The sequence below is a fragment of the Diabrotica virgifera genome, chromosome 9, assembly GCF_917563875.1.
Source record: "Diabrotica virgifera virgifera chromosome 9, PGI_DIABVI_V3a".
In the NCBI taxonomy this organism is placed as follows: domain Eukaryota; kingdom Metazoa; phylum Arthropoda; class Insecta; order Coleoptera; family Chrysomelidae; genus Diabrotica; species Diabrotica virgifera.
Genome location: NC_065451.1, coordinates 14,798,129 through 14,810,845, shown reverse-complemented (window position 1 = coordinate 14,810,845; position 12,717 = coordinate 14,798,129). Strand labels below are relative to the sequence as shown.

General features: G+C 34.0%; 1 protein-coding gene across 2 annotated transcripts in view; it reads right to left on the bottom strand.

Moving 5' to 3' along the window:
• The window catches only part of LOC114330679 (sphingomyelin phosphodiesterase 1-like), a 55,433-nt gene that overhangs the window by 12,417 nt on the left and 30,299 nt on the right, over positions 1-12,717 (bottom strand). Inside the window, exons 5-6 of one of the 2 annotated variants that reach the window (XM_050661685.1) lie at positions 4,363-4,515; positions 995-1,228 (exon numbers count right to left, since the gene is read on the bottom strand). In XM_050661685.1, the coding sequence (XP_050517642.1) occupies positions 995-1,228; positions 4,363-4,515 (387 nt within the window). The remainder of the gene's footprint in view (positions 1-994; positions 1,229-4,362; positions 4,516-12,717) is intronic. The other variant, XM_050661686.1, reaches the window with a different exon arrangement.

Sequence of the window (12,717 nt, the reverse complement as noted above, 5' to 3'; positions counted from 1 at the left end):
AATTGAACCCGCAACCTTCCAATCTCAGTGCTAACGCATTTCTAACTACTCCATCGAGGCACTAGAAATAAACATGTAAGTTTCGGATATAATTACACAACACGGCGACATATAGTGTAAAAATATTATGCTTACATAATATTTTATTAATCCAAAAACACAAGAATTATAATAAATAATACATTTCCTAAAACCACTAATATATTCTTTTAATGACTTATTTGCACGGTTACATATACACACATACCTATTTTGAAAGATTAGCAATGAACTACATACTGTCAGTGTGCGCAGGCGCGCGGTAAATGTACAATTTTACCCTCAATCGATTCGCCGCTAAAGAAGAATATCTTCAAAAAAAAAAATATTAAGTGACCACTACACTCTCGATCGAAAGTCTTCGGACGAAGTGTCAAAGTCAAGTTAGTCGAGGCAAGGTGACTCACTACATACTCGTTAAATTGCCCATCAAACTCAGTCGGTAGGCAGGCTTTGATGGATGACGTTCAAGTTGCAGCTGCCACTGCTTTGTGTGTGGCTACCAAAAAATTCTTTTTTCTTCTTTAATTTTTCAACTGGTATGTTCATTATTTCGCTTATACGCACCCAACCGTCATAATTTTTTTTATCTTTATGAAATTTTTTTATGAATCTTTATAAAAACTCATCCTTCAAAATTCGAAAACGACGTGCACCGTGCACTAGCAATGATATCTAGTAAACTGAAGTCGAGTAATGTAGTGTGACACTTCGTATTCGAACTTCGTTCCCTTTGACTCGGCCGTGAAAAACCGACACCGAACGGAAGTAGTCCGAGGCGATGCGAAGTCGCATGAAGTACCTCTCTACATTCTCGTACTCGCTGAACTTCGATCAACTTCGCGAGTAGTATAGTGGGCGCTTTTATGGGTTTAATCCAGCAATAAATATAAGATTATTTTTTTCACGTGAAGAATTGAACATACAGAATAAAAATGATGCACCAATTACTTACCTTATGAGTGTTACTGATCTGCTGTAGAGTATCGCCATAAAGCCATGGAGGGATATCGCAAGTGTATTCTCCCCAATACCCAGCATTTCTCCCGCTTGATTTATTTCCTAGTCCCTTTTTGCAGCATAACGGCGCACCACAATCAACTGCTCCATTTTCTTCATAATCGAATGAAACATGTGGACCAGTTAAATGTAGAATTTTTAAGGGTCTTTTATTTGGATCTTTTTCATGCTAAAAATAATAAATATATGGTAACTTCTGCTGTAAATAAGTATTTCTCGATTGAGATTAACGCTTCCTTCAGTGACGGATCCAGAAATTTTTGTGGGGGAGGGCGTCATGGATCTTGAGGGTGATTTAATTACTTTTCTCTGATGCAAGGTCACTTAGGCTTACCACCCCTAAGATAAGTGGGCTTTCAATCATTTTTCGCACGGGCCTAAAATTTCGGATCCGCCACTGGCTTGCTTAGCAAATAAAGATACATTTATCTAGAGTCTAGAGAGATGGACGCGCTACCCTACTACATGAAGGCTACGACTCAATTAAACTTACGACTTACGTTTGTCTTCGACAAACCCTACAAAATCGAAATAAGACAACATAGGGAGTCAAACGTGGCAAATGCGTATTGCATATACACGGATGACTCCAAATTGGAAGAAAGCTCATGATGCGGGATATACTCCAGATCACTGAACCTTAGTGTAAAATGAGGTATGGTCAAAAGTACCAGCGTAATCCAGACTGAACTGGCTGGTATCTAAATAGCCTCAAAATATGTAACCCGGAAAGGTATAGCCGGTAAAATCATAATAATCTGCACATACGGCAGACAAGCGCTACTAACCCTGAATAAACCACGTGTCACATCAGGGTTAGTAACACAAGTGTCATGAGTAAAGTCCGGATTATAAGCATTTTGCTTTTTTTTTGCTTTTTTTGCTTATTATTAGGATTTTTAGTAAAAATGCTTATTTTGAAGATATGTTGCTTATCTTTGTTTATTTTACTTCTTATGATATACAATAGTTAAATTTCATGTATTACCTCCTGTCTTAAGCAAAATTCTATAAGTATAAAGAGCTATAAAACCCTAATAATTCAATAAACCATAAGACAAACGGAAAACCCCATCCTTATACCTGTCCATGTAATAAACTAATATTTGTCTACAGACAGCCCAAATTTATTATATTGTTGTAAAATACTTTTCGGTAGTATCGGTATTACATTTGTCTAAATTTAAATACGCTCCAATCACATCTGCTGATGTTGAAAGAACTTTTTCTACGTATAAATAATATGTCTACAGATAGAAGACATTTCGTTTTACAAGAGAATTTTGAAAAACATATTTTTGTTAATTGTTTTTATGCTAATGGCCATGAATAAAAAATATATTAATATGATAATTATTTTTCGATTTTTTTATTATACCGGGTGCCCACTTATATTTTCCCCCATTTTAACTGCCTATAACTTCTAAACGGCTCAAGATAGGAATATGCGGTTTTCACTGAAATGTTTTATTTTAGTAAAAGTTTTGCCTGAATGGATGGAATTTTTTATATCGCTTTCAAGTAAGAAATAAAAAATGGCGAATTTTTGAAAAAACTTGGTTGACTTTTTTTTTAATAGAACACCCAGTATATTCTGTTGTAAATTGAAAGAAAGGTTATTCACCTATCTAGCGATATAAAGTTTTTCAAAATCGGTTGTCAAATCACTGAGTAATTATTTTTAAAATGAGAGGTGCAACGTGGATATCACATACCTTAACATAACTAAGCAAGTTATGTGATTTCCACATTGTATCTCTCATTTTAAAAATTAATTGCTCAGTCATTTAACAACCGATTTTTAAAAAAATTATATCGCTGGATAGATAAATGACTGTTTTTTCAATTTTTTACTTAAATGTCCATTTTTTATATCGCTTTTAAATAAAAAATGGCGAATTTTTGAAAAAAAAACGTTTTTAACTTTTTTTATTAAAATACCCAGTATATTTTTTTGTGACTTGAAAAAGCGGTCATTTGCCTATCCAGCGATATAAAATTTTTTAAAATCGGTTGCCAAATGTCTGAGCAATTAATTTTTAAAATGAGAGATGCAATGTGGAAATCACATAACATAATATCATTTTGCTCAGTTATGTTATTTAGGTATATGACAACCACGTTGCACCCCTCATTTTAAAAATTAATTACTCAGTGATTTGACAACCGATTTTGAAAAACTTTATATTGCTGGATAGGTGAATAACCTTTCTTTCAATTTACAAAAAATATACTGGGTGTTCCATTAAAAAAAAGTCAACAAAGGTTTTTTCAAAAATCCGCCATTTTTTATTTCGTATTTGAAAGCGATATAAAAAATTCAATCCATTCAGACAAAACTTTTACTAAAATAAAACATTTCAGCGAAAACCGCATATTTCTATCTTGAACCGTTTAGAAGTTATAGGCAGTTAAAATGGGGGAAAATATAAGTGGACACCCGGTATTATATATAGTTTAACACGTTTGTAATTTTTTATTTATTGTTAATAATACGATAATTAAAAATAAATGTAATTTAATGTCCTTTATTCATATTTATATCATTATATCCATGTTTACTTACAGGCTTTTTTCTTAAACCTAGCTTAGTTCATAAAAACTTTGTTTATTTTTGCGACATTTTTTGCTCATATAAGTGCTTATTTTGACCTTTCTGTAATTCTTATAATCCGGGCTTTAGTCATGAGTCACTAACGGTATATTGTAATTGCGCGCAGCGGTCAAATACCTCCTGGGGTGCTCTACACTCTAATACCAGAAAGTTAAGTTTGGACCGAAGGGTTAGGTCTTCCTCCTTTGAAAATTGTACTGTATAATATATAATATATAATATATATAATATATTAATTTTTTAATTAATTAATTTTTTAAAATTAGCAAAATTTCCGTTCAAAACGAATAAGAAGTAAATAAAACTTAGACACCCTGTTGAGAACCCTGACAGCTGCGCGCCATTGCAATCTGCCCGTCACTAACCCAAGCTTCGGATGGTAACCACATCCTAAGGTGGGTTAAAGGACACAATGGAGATAAAGGCAACCTCGTTGCTGTCCAGCTAGCTGCAAGTTGGGAAGGCAGCAAGCCTAAAAAACAATGGTACACCACAGAGATATTTTAAATTAAATATCATTTTTGAATGCCTCATTCAGTTTGTGACAAAAAAATCGAAATCCCGTATCTGGGAAACAAAGCATTTGTAGACATACATTTATATCGCAAACTATCGCAAACGTTACCCTTTAAAATTTATTGCACTTATTTACTAACACCCTGTATATGTAGGTATACCTATGTACTTACCTTTGGATATTTAGGTAGTGTTCTTCTAGGTATCCGTGTAGTCCACGACAGGGCTGGTTTGGAATATGTACAGTTTTCTGTTTGAAGAACAATCGTGCAAACCAGCTCTGGATCCACATTTTCAATGTTATTAAATACGTACTTTAGCACCGGCTAAACATAAAAGAATGTATTATAATTTTTTGGGCTTTGTTTTATTAGTATCGCTAAAATTAATCTTTGACATAGCGCGTCATGTATATTAAATCTTTAAGGGAAAAGTATGCAGAGATACTAGATTTTGAACCAAAACCAGGAAACTACGAAAAATTTTTAGAATTAATAATAAATGTACCTAGAAGAGATGCAGTCAGAGAAGACCTAAATAAGATAAAAGTAAGACCATGGAAAATTGTAGCACAGGACCGGAACCAATGGAAAATAATAGTAAACACGGCAAAGGCTCATGAAGAGTTGTAAAACCAAAGATGGTGATGATGATGTGCTTAGAAAAGTTATCCCCCGGAATGTAGACAACAATAGGATGTTCCCCGGATGTCCTGCGAGTCCAAAGAATTAATGAGAATAGCTAAGCCTTCAAGCCAAGAGACGGTTGACTGCGGGGCAGCTCTACTTCCACAGTAGAGCACATGTTCAAACATCTTAAGTCTAAAGTCTTTAACCAGTGTGTCTTACCAATAATCACGTATAAAAACACATATGCAAATACAGTGGAACCCCGATAAATCGGCCTCGGATAACCCGGAAGTCCGGCGAACCCGGACCAATTTTCATCAGACAAACGAAACATTTTTTCTCTTTGACCAAGTTTTTAACTAAGAAATAAACAACACTGTATACAACTGTACGTAATTTAGATGTACTGTGCATATGTATTTCATGTTTTTGCAATTATAATGGAGTTTATCTGTAAGTATACCGTGTTTTATTAATTTTTACCATATTCTCCGCCTAACCCGGATCGGCCGCGGTACCGAATAATCCGACTTATCGAGGTTCCACTGTACACTTGAAGGACAAAAAACCAAACGAGTGGATTCGAAATATTACAACGTTGAAGGATGTAAGAGAAAAAGTAGCCGAATATAAATGTAAATTTGCGGGGCAGAACGTCAGGCATAGAGATGATAGGTGGAACAAGGAAATACTACACTGGAGACCATACGAATACAAAAGAAGTAGAGGAAGACCACTGATGAGACGGGTTGATGACTTGAAGAGGCAAGCCGGTCACCCGTGTTGAGCTGGCCCCCCCCACTTGAAAAAATCAAAAACCAAATAGCCCTGATTTATGAGCTATTTATGAGCTTTCATATTCTGCAAACTAAAAATTTTGAGCTCGTACCACTGAGCAGGAATTTAATACTCTAATGGGGGGGGGGGGGGGGGGATTTAATACTCCCACTACTTAAAAATAGGAATATTGAATCGGTTTTTGCGGCAGAATTACGAGCTATTTATGAACTCTTAAAATTATATAGTTTCGATTTTTGAGCTCATCCCCTTTACCCCCAAACAACCCTTTAATTGATTTAACTTAAGAGAAAAATGTTGAGAAAACTTAAAATATATTGTATTGCGGATATAATTCCTATAGCTTATATACTCTAAGAATAAACTATTAAATCACGCGCATTTCGATTATTGAGCTACAACCCCTTCGCAAGAAATCCACCCTAACTTCCCGGCTTAAGAGAAAGTTGTACTTAAATGCATTAAATTAATTATTTGGCGACTACATATCATTTAATAATTTATAAGCTTCCAAATTACGCGCATTTAGATCAGTAAATTGCAATTTATTTTGTATAGTGCAGTCACTGAAGGTAAAAATCAACGATTACCTTCAATTTCGGTGAACCTTCATCGATTTTCACGAAACTTGGTCAGTGGTTAGAGGATACGTCAAGAAATAAAGGTGACATGATACCACCTTGCGCCTTTACCCTGAGGGTGGATACCGCCCCTTCTCGGGGGTGAAAATTATTTTATAAAAAATAACTGCACAAAGCAATAAAAGATCAAATTAAAAGCAAAAGTTATTATATAAAGTTACTAAAATAAGTTAATACTTTTTAAGTTATTAAAGATCAAAAATTTTAATTATTCGTGACAAAAAATGCATGTTTTGAAGCGGTTTTTCGTAAATCACTGAAAAACTGTAAGTTTTTACAAAAAAGTTAATAGTAGATTAATTCGTATAGCTTATATTCTAAGAATAAACTCTTAAATCACGCTCCTTTCGATTATAGAGCTACAACCCCTTTGCAAGAAAACCATCCCATATTCCCGGCTTAAGAGAGAGTTGTACTTAAAATAATTTAAATTAATTATTTGGCGACTACATATCGTTTAATAATTTATGAGCTCGCAAAATATACGCATTTTAATTATTGAATTGCCATTTTCTTTCTATAGTGCAGTCACTGAAGGTAAAAATCAACTATGACCTTCGATTTCGGTAATTATCCATTCATTTTCACGAATTGACAATAAAAACTTGCGGTTTTAGCCTGGGGTATATGTCACCCCTTCTCGGGGGTGAAAATTACTTTATTAAAAATAACCCCACAAATCGAGAGAGGGACAAATTGTAAGCAAAATGTGTTATATAATGTTATTAATAAATCAATACTTTTTGAGTTATTAAAGATCAAATATTTTAATTTTTGTGAAAGAAAATGCATGCTTTAAAGCGATTTTTCATAAATAACTCAAAAACTGTAAGTTTTTACAAAAAAGTTTTCATCACTAAAATTGAAGCTAATAAAAAATATAATAAATTGCTTACTTGAAAAACCCTTTAATGTTAATTTAAAGTAAGTTATTGGTAATTAAATGTATATTTTTTTCTGCGACTGTTCAAATCTAAGGATTCAAGCTTAAATAACGGGAAAGAGATGCATTTTATAACACTTAGGTACCAAATACTCGTCAAAGTACTTAGAAATACTTATCAAAAATGAGCTCCAGAAAAAGTTGATAGTATCAAAATCCGATTTTTCGTGAAAATGAATGGATATTTACCGAAATTGAAGGTCATAGTTGATTCAGTGACTGCACTATAGAAAGAAACTGGCAATTCAATAATTGAGATGCGTATATTTTGCCAGCTCATATTAAACGATATCTAGTCGCCAAATAATTAATTTAAATTATTTTAAGTACAACTCTCTCTTAAGCCGGGAATATGGGGTGGTTTTCTTGCGAAGGGGTTGTAGCTCAATAATCGCAAGGCGCGTGATTTAAGAGTGTATTCTTAGAATATAAGCTATACGAATTAAACTACTATTAACTTTTTTGTAAAAACTCACAGTTTTTCAGTGATTTACGAAAAACCGCTTCAAAACATGCATTTTTTTCACGAATAATTAAAATTTTTGATCTTTAATAACTTAAAAAGTATTGACTTATTTTAATAACTTTATATAATAAATTTTGCTTATAATTTGTTCTTTTATAGATTTGTGCAGTTATTTTTTATAAAATAATTTTCACCCCCGAGAAGGGGCGGTATCCACCCTCAGGGTAAAGGCGCAAGGTCACCTTTGTTTCTTAAGGTATCCTCTAACCACTGACCAATTTTCGTGAAAATCGATGAAGGTTCACCGAAATCGAAGGTAATCGTTGATTTTTACCTTCAGTGACTGCACTATACAAAATAAATTGCAATTTACTGATCTAAATGCGCGTAATTTGGAAGCTTATAAATTATTAAATGATATGTAGTCGCCAAATAATTAATTTAATGCATTTAAGTACAACTTTCTTTTAAGCCGGGAAGATAGGGTAGTTTTCTTGCAAAGGGGTTGTAGCTCAATAATCGAAATGCACGTGATTTAATAGTTTATTCTTAGAGTATATAAGCTATAGGAATTATATCCGCAATACGATATATTTTAAGTTTTCTCAGCATTTTTCTCTTAAGTTAAATCAATTAAAGGGTTGTTTGGGGGTGAAGGGGATGAGCTCAAAAATCGAAACTATATAATTTTAAGAGCTCATAAATAGCTCGTAATTCTGCCGCAAAAACCGATTCAATATTCCTATTTTTAAGTAGTGCCCCCCCACTAAAGTATTAAATTCCTGCTCAGTGGAACGAGCTCAAAATTTTTAGTTTGCGGAATATGAAAGCTCATAAATAGCTCATAAATCAGGGTTATTTGGTTTTTAATTTTTGCAAGTGCGGGGGGGGGCAGCTCAACACGGGTAAGCCGGTCCTAGGTGGATGAACTTGAGCTCTGGACAGACACAAATGGAGACAAGAAGGGGAGGCCTATCTAAAATGGATAACATGGGCTACATAGATAGATAGATGGATATATAGATAAATAGATAGATAGATAGAACAATATAATATGTAGGATTCGTTAAAGACACTCTTAATAAAAGTCCGTATGATCCTTAACAGTTTTAAGTAATAAAATAGACAACTAAATTATAGATTACTGATAAGTTGGCCAAATGTAAAGGTAATTATGTGTAATTGCAACCAAAAATTTACGTGTTCTAACAAAAGAAATTTTTTTGGAAATAATCGCGTTTAGTTAATGATGACCATGACCGGCTTGTCAATATTTAAGTACGTCTAAAAGGAGGCGTCGCATCTATTGCAGTTATCCCAAACGACACAACTCTCTCGTCTTGATGTTAAAAATCGACTGCCCATATTGACACACACAACAACTAAAATCAGTTACATCTAATATCCCTCTTCTTCATGGTTTAATCCGTTTCCCTGAGAACTAACCTATTAAAATTCCTTCAAAGGGCTCTAATGTTATTCTTATGTCTTAACTGTGATTCAGATCTACAAAGAAACATAAAGGTGTGGATGACACCAGACATACTAGAACTTATGGATGAAAGACGCAAATTGAAGAATAATTCAGAAAAATACAGACAGGTTGATAAGAACATAAAGCAAATAATAAAGAAGGCCAAAGAATCATGGATTAAAGAACAATGTTTAGAAATGGAAGACTATGAAAGAAAGTATGACACATTCAATATACATAAAAAAGTAAAAGAACTTACAGGAACCCAAAGAAGACATCAAATAAGTTTGCTTAAGGACAAAGACGAAAATATTATTATAGACTTAACAGAAAAAAATAATAGATGGAGTGAATACATAAGAGAATTTTTTGAAGACAACAGCAATAACATTGTCCAGGTAAATGGTGAAACGCGACCTGAAATCCTAAAATGTGAAGTAGAAATGGCACTTAGAAATTCCAAAACTGGAAAGGCAAATGGACCCGATGAGGTTCCTACTAAATTACTAAAGCTCTTGAATATTTAACACAGTATACAATACTGGTATTATACCTCAAGAGTGGCTGCTGTCTACATTCGTTACACTGCCAAAGAAATCCAATACAAAAGAATGTTCAGAACATCGAACAATATCTTTAATGAGCCATCTACTAAAGATATTATTTCTAAAAATCATCCACAACCGAGTTTATCAAAAGTTGGAGTCAGATATTAGTAATACACAGATGGGTTCAGAAAAGGACTAGGTACTCGAGAAGCTCTCTTCTGTTTGAATGTTCTTACACAAAGATGCCTAGACGTTAATCAAGAAGTACATGCATGTTTTATCGATTTTGAAAAAGCGTTTGACAGAGTACGCCACGATAGGCTAAGAGACATTCTTGAAAGAAAAGACATAGATAATAAAGATCTGCGAATAATTCTCAACTTATATTGGAATCACAAAGCTAACATCAAAATAGAAAATAAGATATCAAAAGCAATAGAAATACGTAGAGGAGTAAGACAGGGATGCATTTTGTCACCACTGCTATTTAATGTATATAGTGAAAGCATCTGTCAGGAAGCCCTTTTGCAAGCAAATGAAGAAATCGTAATCAATGGAGAGGTTGTAAATAATATTCGATACGCGGACGACACTGTACTGGCTGCAAGAACAGTTAAAGAATTACAACAATTACTTACAAACATAAATATTGCTTGCAACAGTTATGGTATAAACATTAATATCAAAAAAAAGTATATGGTTTTCAGTAAAATCATGACACAACCGGCACATATTAATATAAACGGCATTAAAATTGAAAAAGTATCAAGTTACAAATACTTGGGAATTTTAATAAACGAAACTGAAGACCAAAACAATGAAATAAAAAGACGTATCGAAATTTCCAGGGCCACCTTCTTAAAGATGAGAAAATTCTTCTACAACAGAGATATAAGCATCCCTCTACGATTAAGAATGCTAAGAGGCTACGTATTTAATACGCTATTATACTGTGTAGAGGCCTGGACTCTCAAACAGAACAACATAAAAAATATTGAAAGTTTCGAGATGTGGTGCTACCGTCGAATGCTGAAGATAAGTTGGGTTGAAAGAATTACAAATCTTGAAGTAATACGAAGGATAGGAAGAGACCCAGAAATTTTGTTAACGATAAAACGAAGAAAACTCGAGTATTTGGGTCACCTGATGAGAGGTCATAAATACGTATTACTTCAAAATATAATGCAAGGAAAAATAGAAGAAAAACGGAATCCAGGCCGTAGAAGAATGTCGTGGTTGCGGGATTTGAGAGAGTGGTTTGGCTACACAACTAATGAACTTTTTAGGTCAGCTGTAAACAAGGTCAGGGTAGCCTTGATGATTTTCAATCTCCGATAGGAGTGCCACAAGAAGAAGAAGAACTGTGATTCAGAATCCACAGTAATTTTCACCGCCAGCGGTTTAGCCCTACTAATCCCCAATTAGCTTCCCGCACGTGGGCCTATAATACGCGTGGGATCTCGTTCCGTCTTCATAATAATAATTAAGAAAAATTATATACAAGAAACTTAAAATTTAAGATACAATATTTACAATTCTACATATATGAGTACGGTCCTGACAGTGGTAATATATATCACGTTGTAAACCGCTGCGAAATTTATCAGTTTTTAAATGATAAAAACACAGTTTAAAATTATTTTGTTAGTTCCTCCACATAGTTATAGTGGAAACACCATGTAAACCTCGCAAACCTGACGTGAGTACCAAAAACCACATCATATTATAAATTATATTAATAATAACATAACCTATAAAATATCCAAGAAGTATAAATACGAGCAGTTTTGGGCCAAGTACCACAGCGGCGACAGGGCCGGCCTTGCAACGTCTCCGAAATTAATCAATCATGACTTCGAATAACACCATGAACACTACCCACACTTCATCTCACATCTCACATTCCAGTGTTGTTAACACGTTTAAACAACCAACAAAAGACGAAGCCATAGTTCTTTCTAGTATTGAAGGGACCAAAGTTCAAGAGCACATCATAGCCGTCGGTTCAATAGTTGGTCCACGTAACGTACCTTTCGCTTCCAGAATTGCCAATAATAGAATATGTATATATCTTTCTTCTAAAAATATGGTTGATTCATTGCTGCATTCCCACAAATACGTCAATATAAAAGAAACTCAAGTAGAAATAAGAAGACTTATCACTCCAGCTCAAAGACTGATAATATCAAATGCTGGTCCTACTGTTCTAACCACGTTAATTGAACAAGAACTTCGTAAAATGGGTATAAATGCCGTCTCTAAAATGATTTTTCTTAGGTTAGGAATGCCTGAAAGCGAATACAGCCATGTCTTGAGTTTTAGAAGGCAAACGTTTATCAAACCTTTAGAAAATATGTCCATTCCCGATTCTTTCATGATCTCTCATAATAATACCACTTACAGATTATACCTTTCTATAGAAGGATTCAACTGTTCAAAATGCAAGACTATTGGTCACCAGGAAACAGAATGCCCTGACAATGCTAATACAACCACTTCTAATACAACCAATCTTGACCCAACCAATTCTAATCCAACCACTTCTAATACAACAAATCCTGACCCAACCAATTCTAATCCAACCACTTCTACTGCTCTTCCAGAAACCTCCCAAAACACACAATCTACAACAAGTATATCTTATAACCAAACAGAACAAAAATATTCTGACAAAGCCTTAATATCCACCTCTAACGAACACCCAGCAACTTCCCAAAACATATTAACTACAGTACAGGTCTCTAATAACCAATTAGAACCTACCATGGAAACTGACGACATGTCAAGATCTACAAATAATACAAATGAAACAAACACTTTAAAAATCCCAACATCATCAACTTCTAACAATATCAGCAATCCTACTCCATTAGAAATAACACAACCTCCAATTATTCCAAACGTCACCAAACAACTAAAAAGGCTCATCTCATCTTCCTCAGAAATTAACGAAAATAACACACAGACCGATTCACAGATCTTCACTTCTCCTGTAGCAAGGAAATCAAAGAAAAAGACAAAAACGTCAA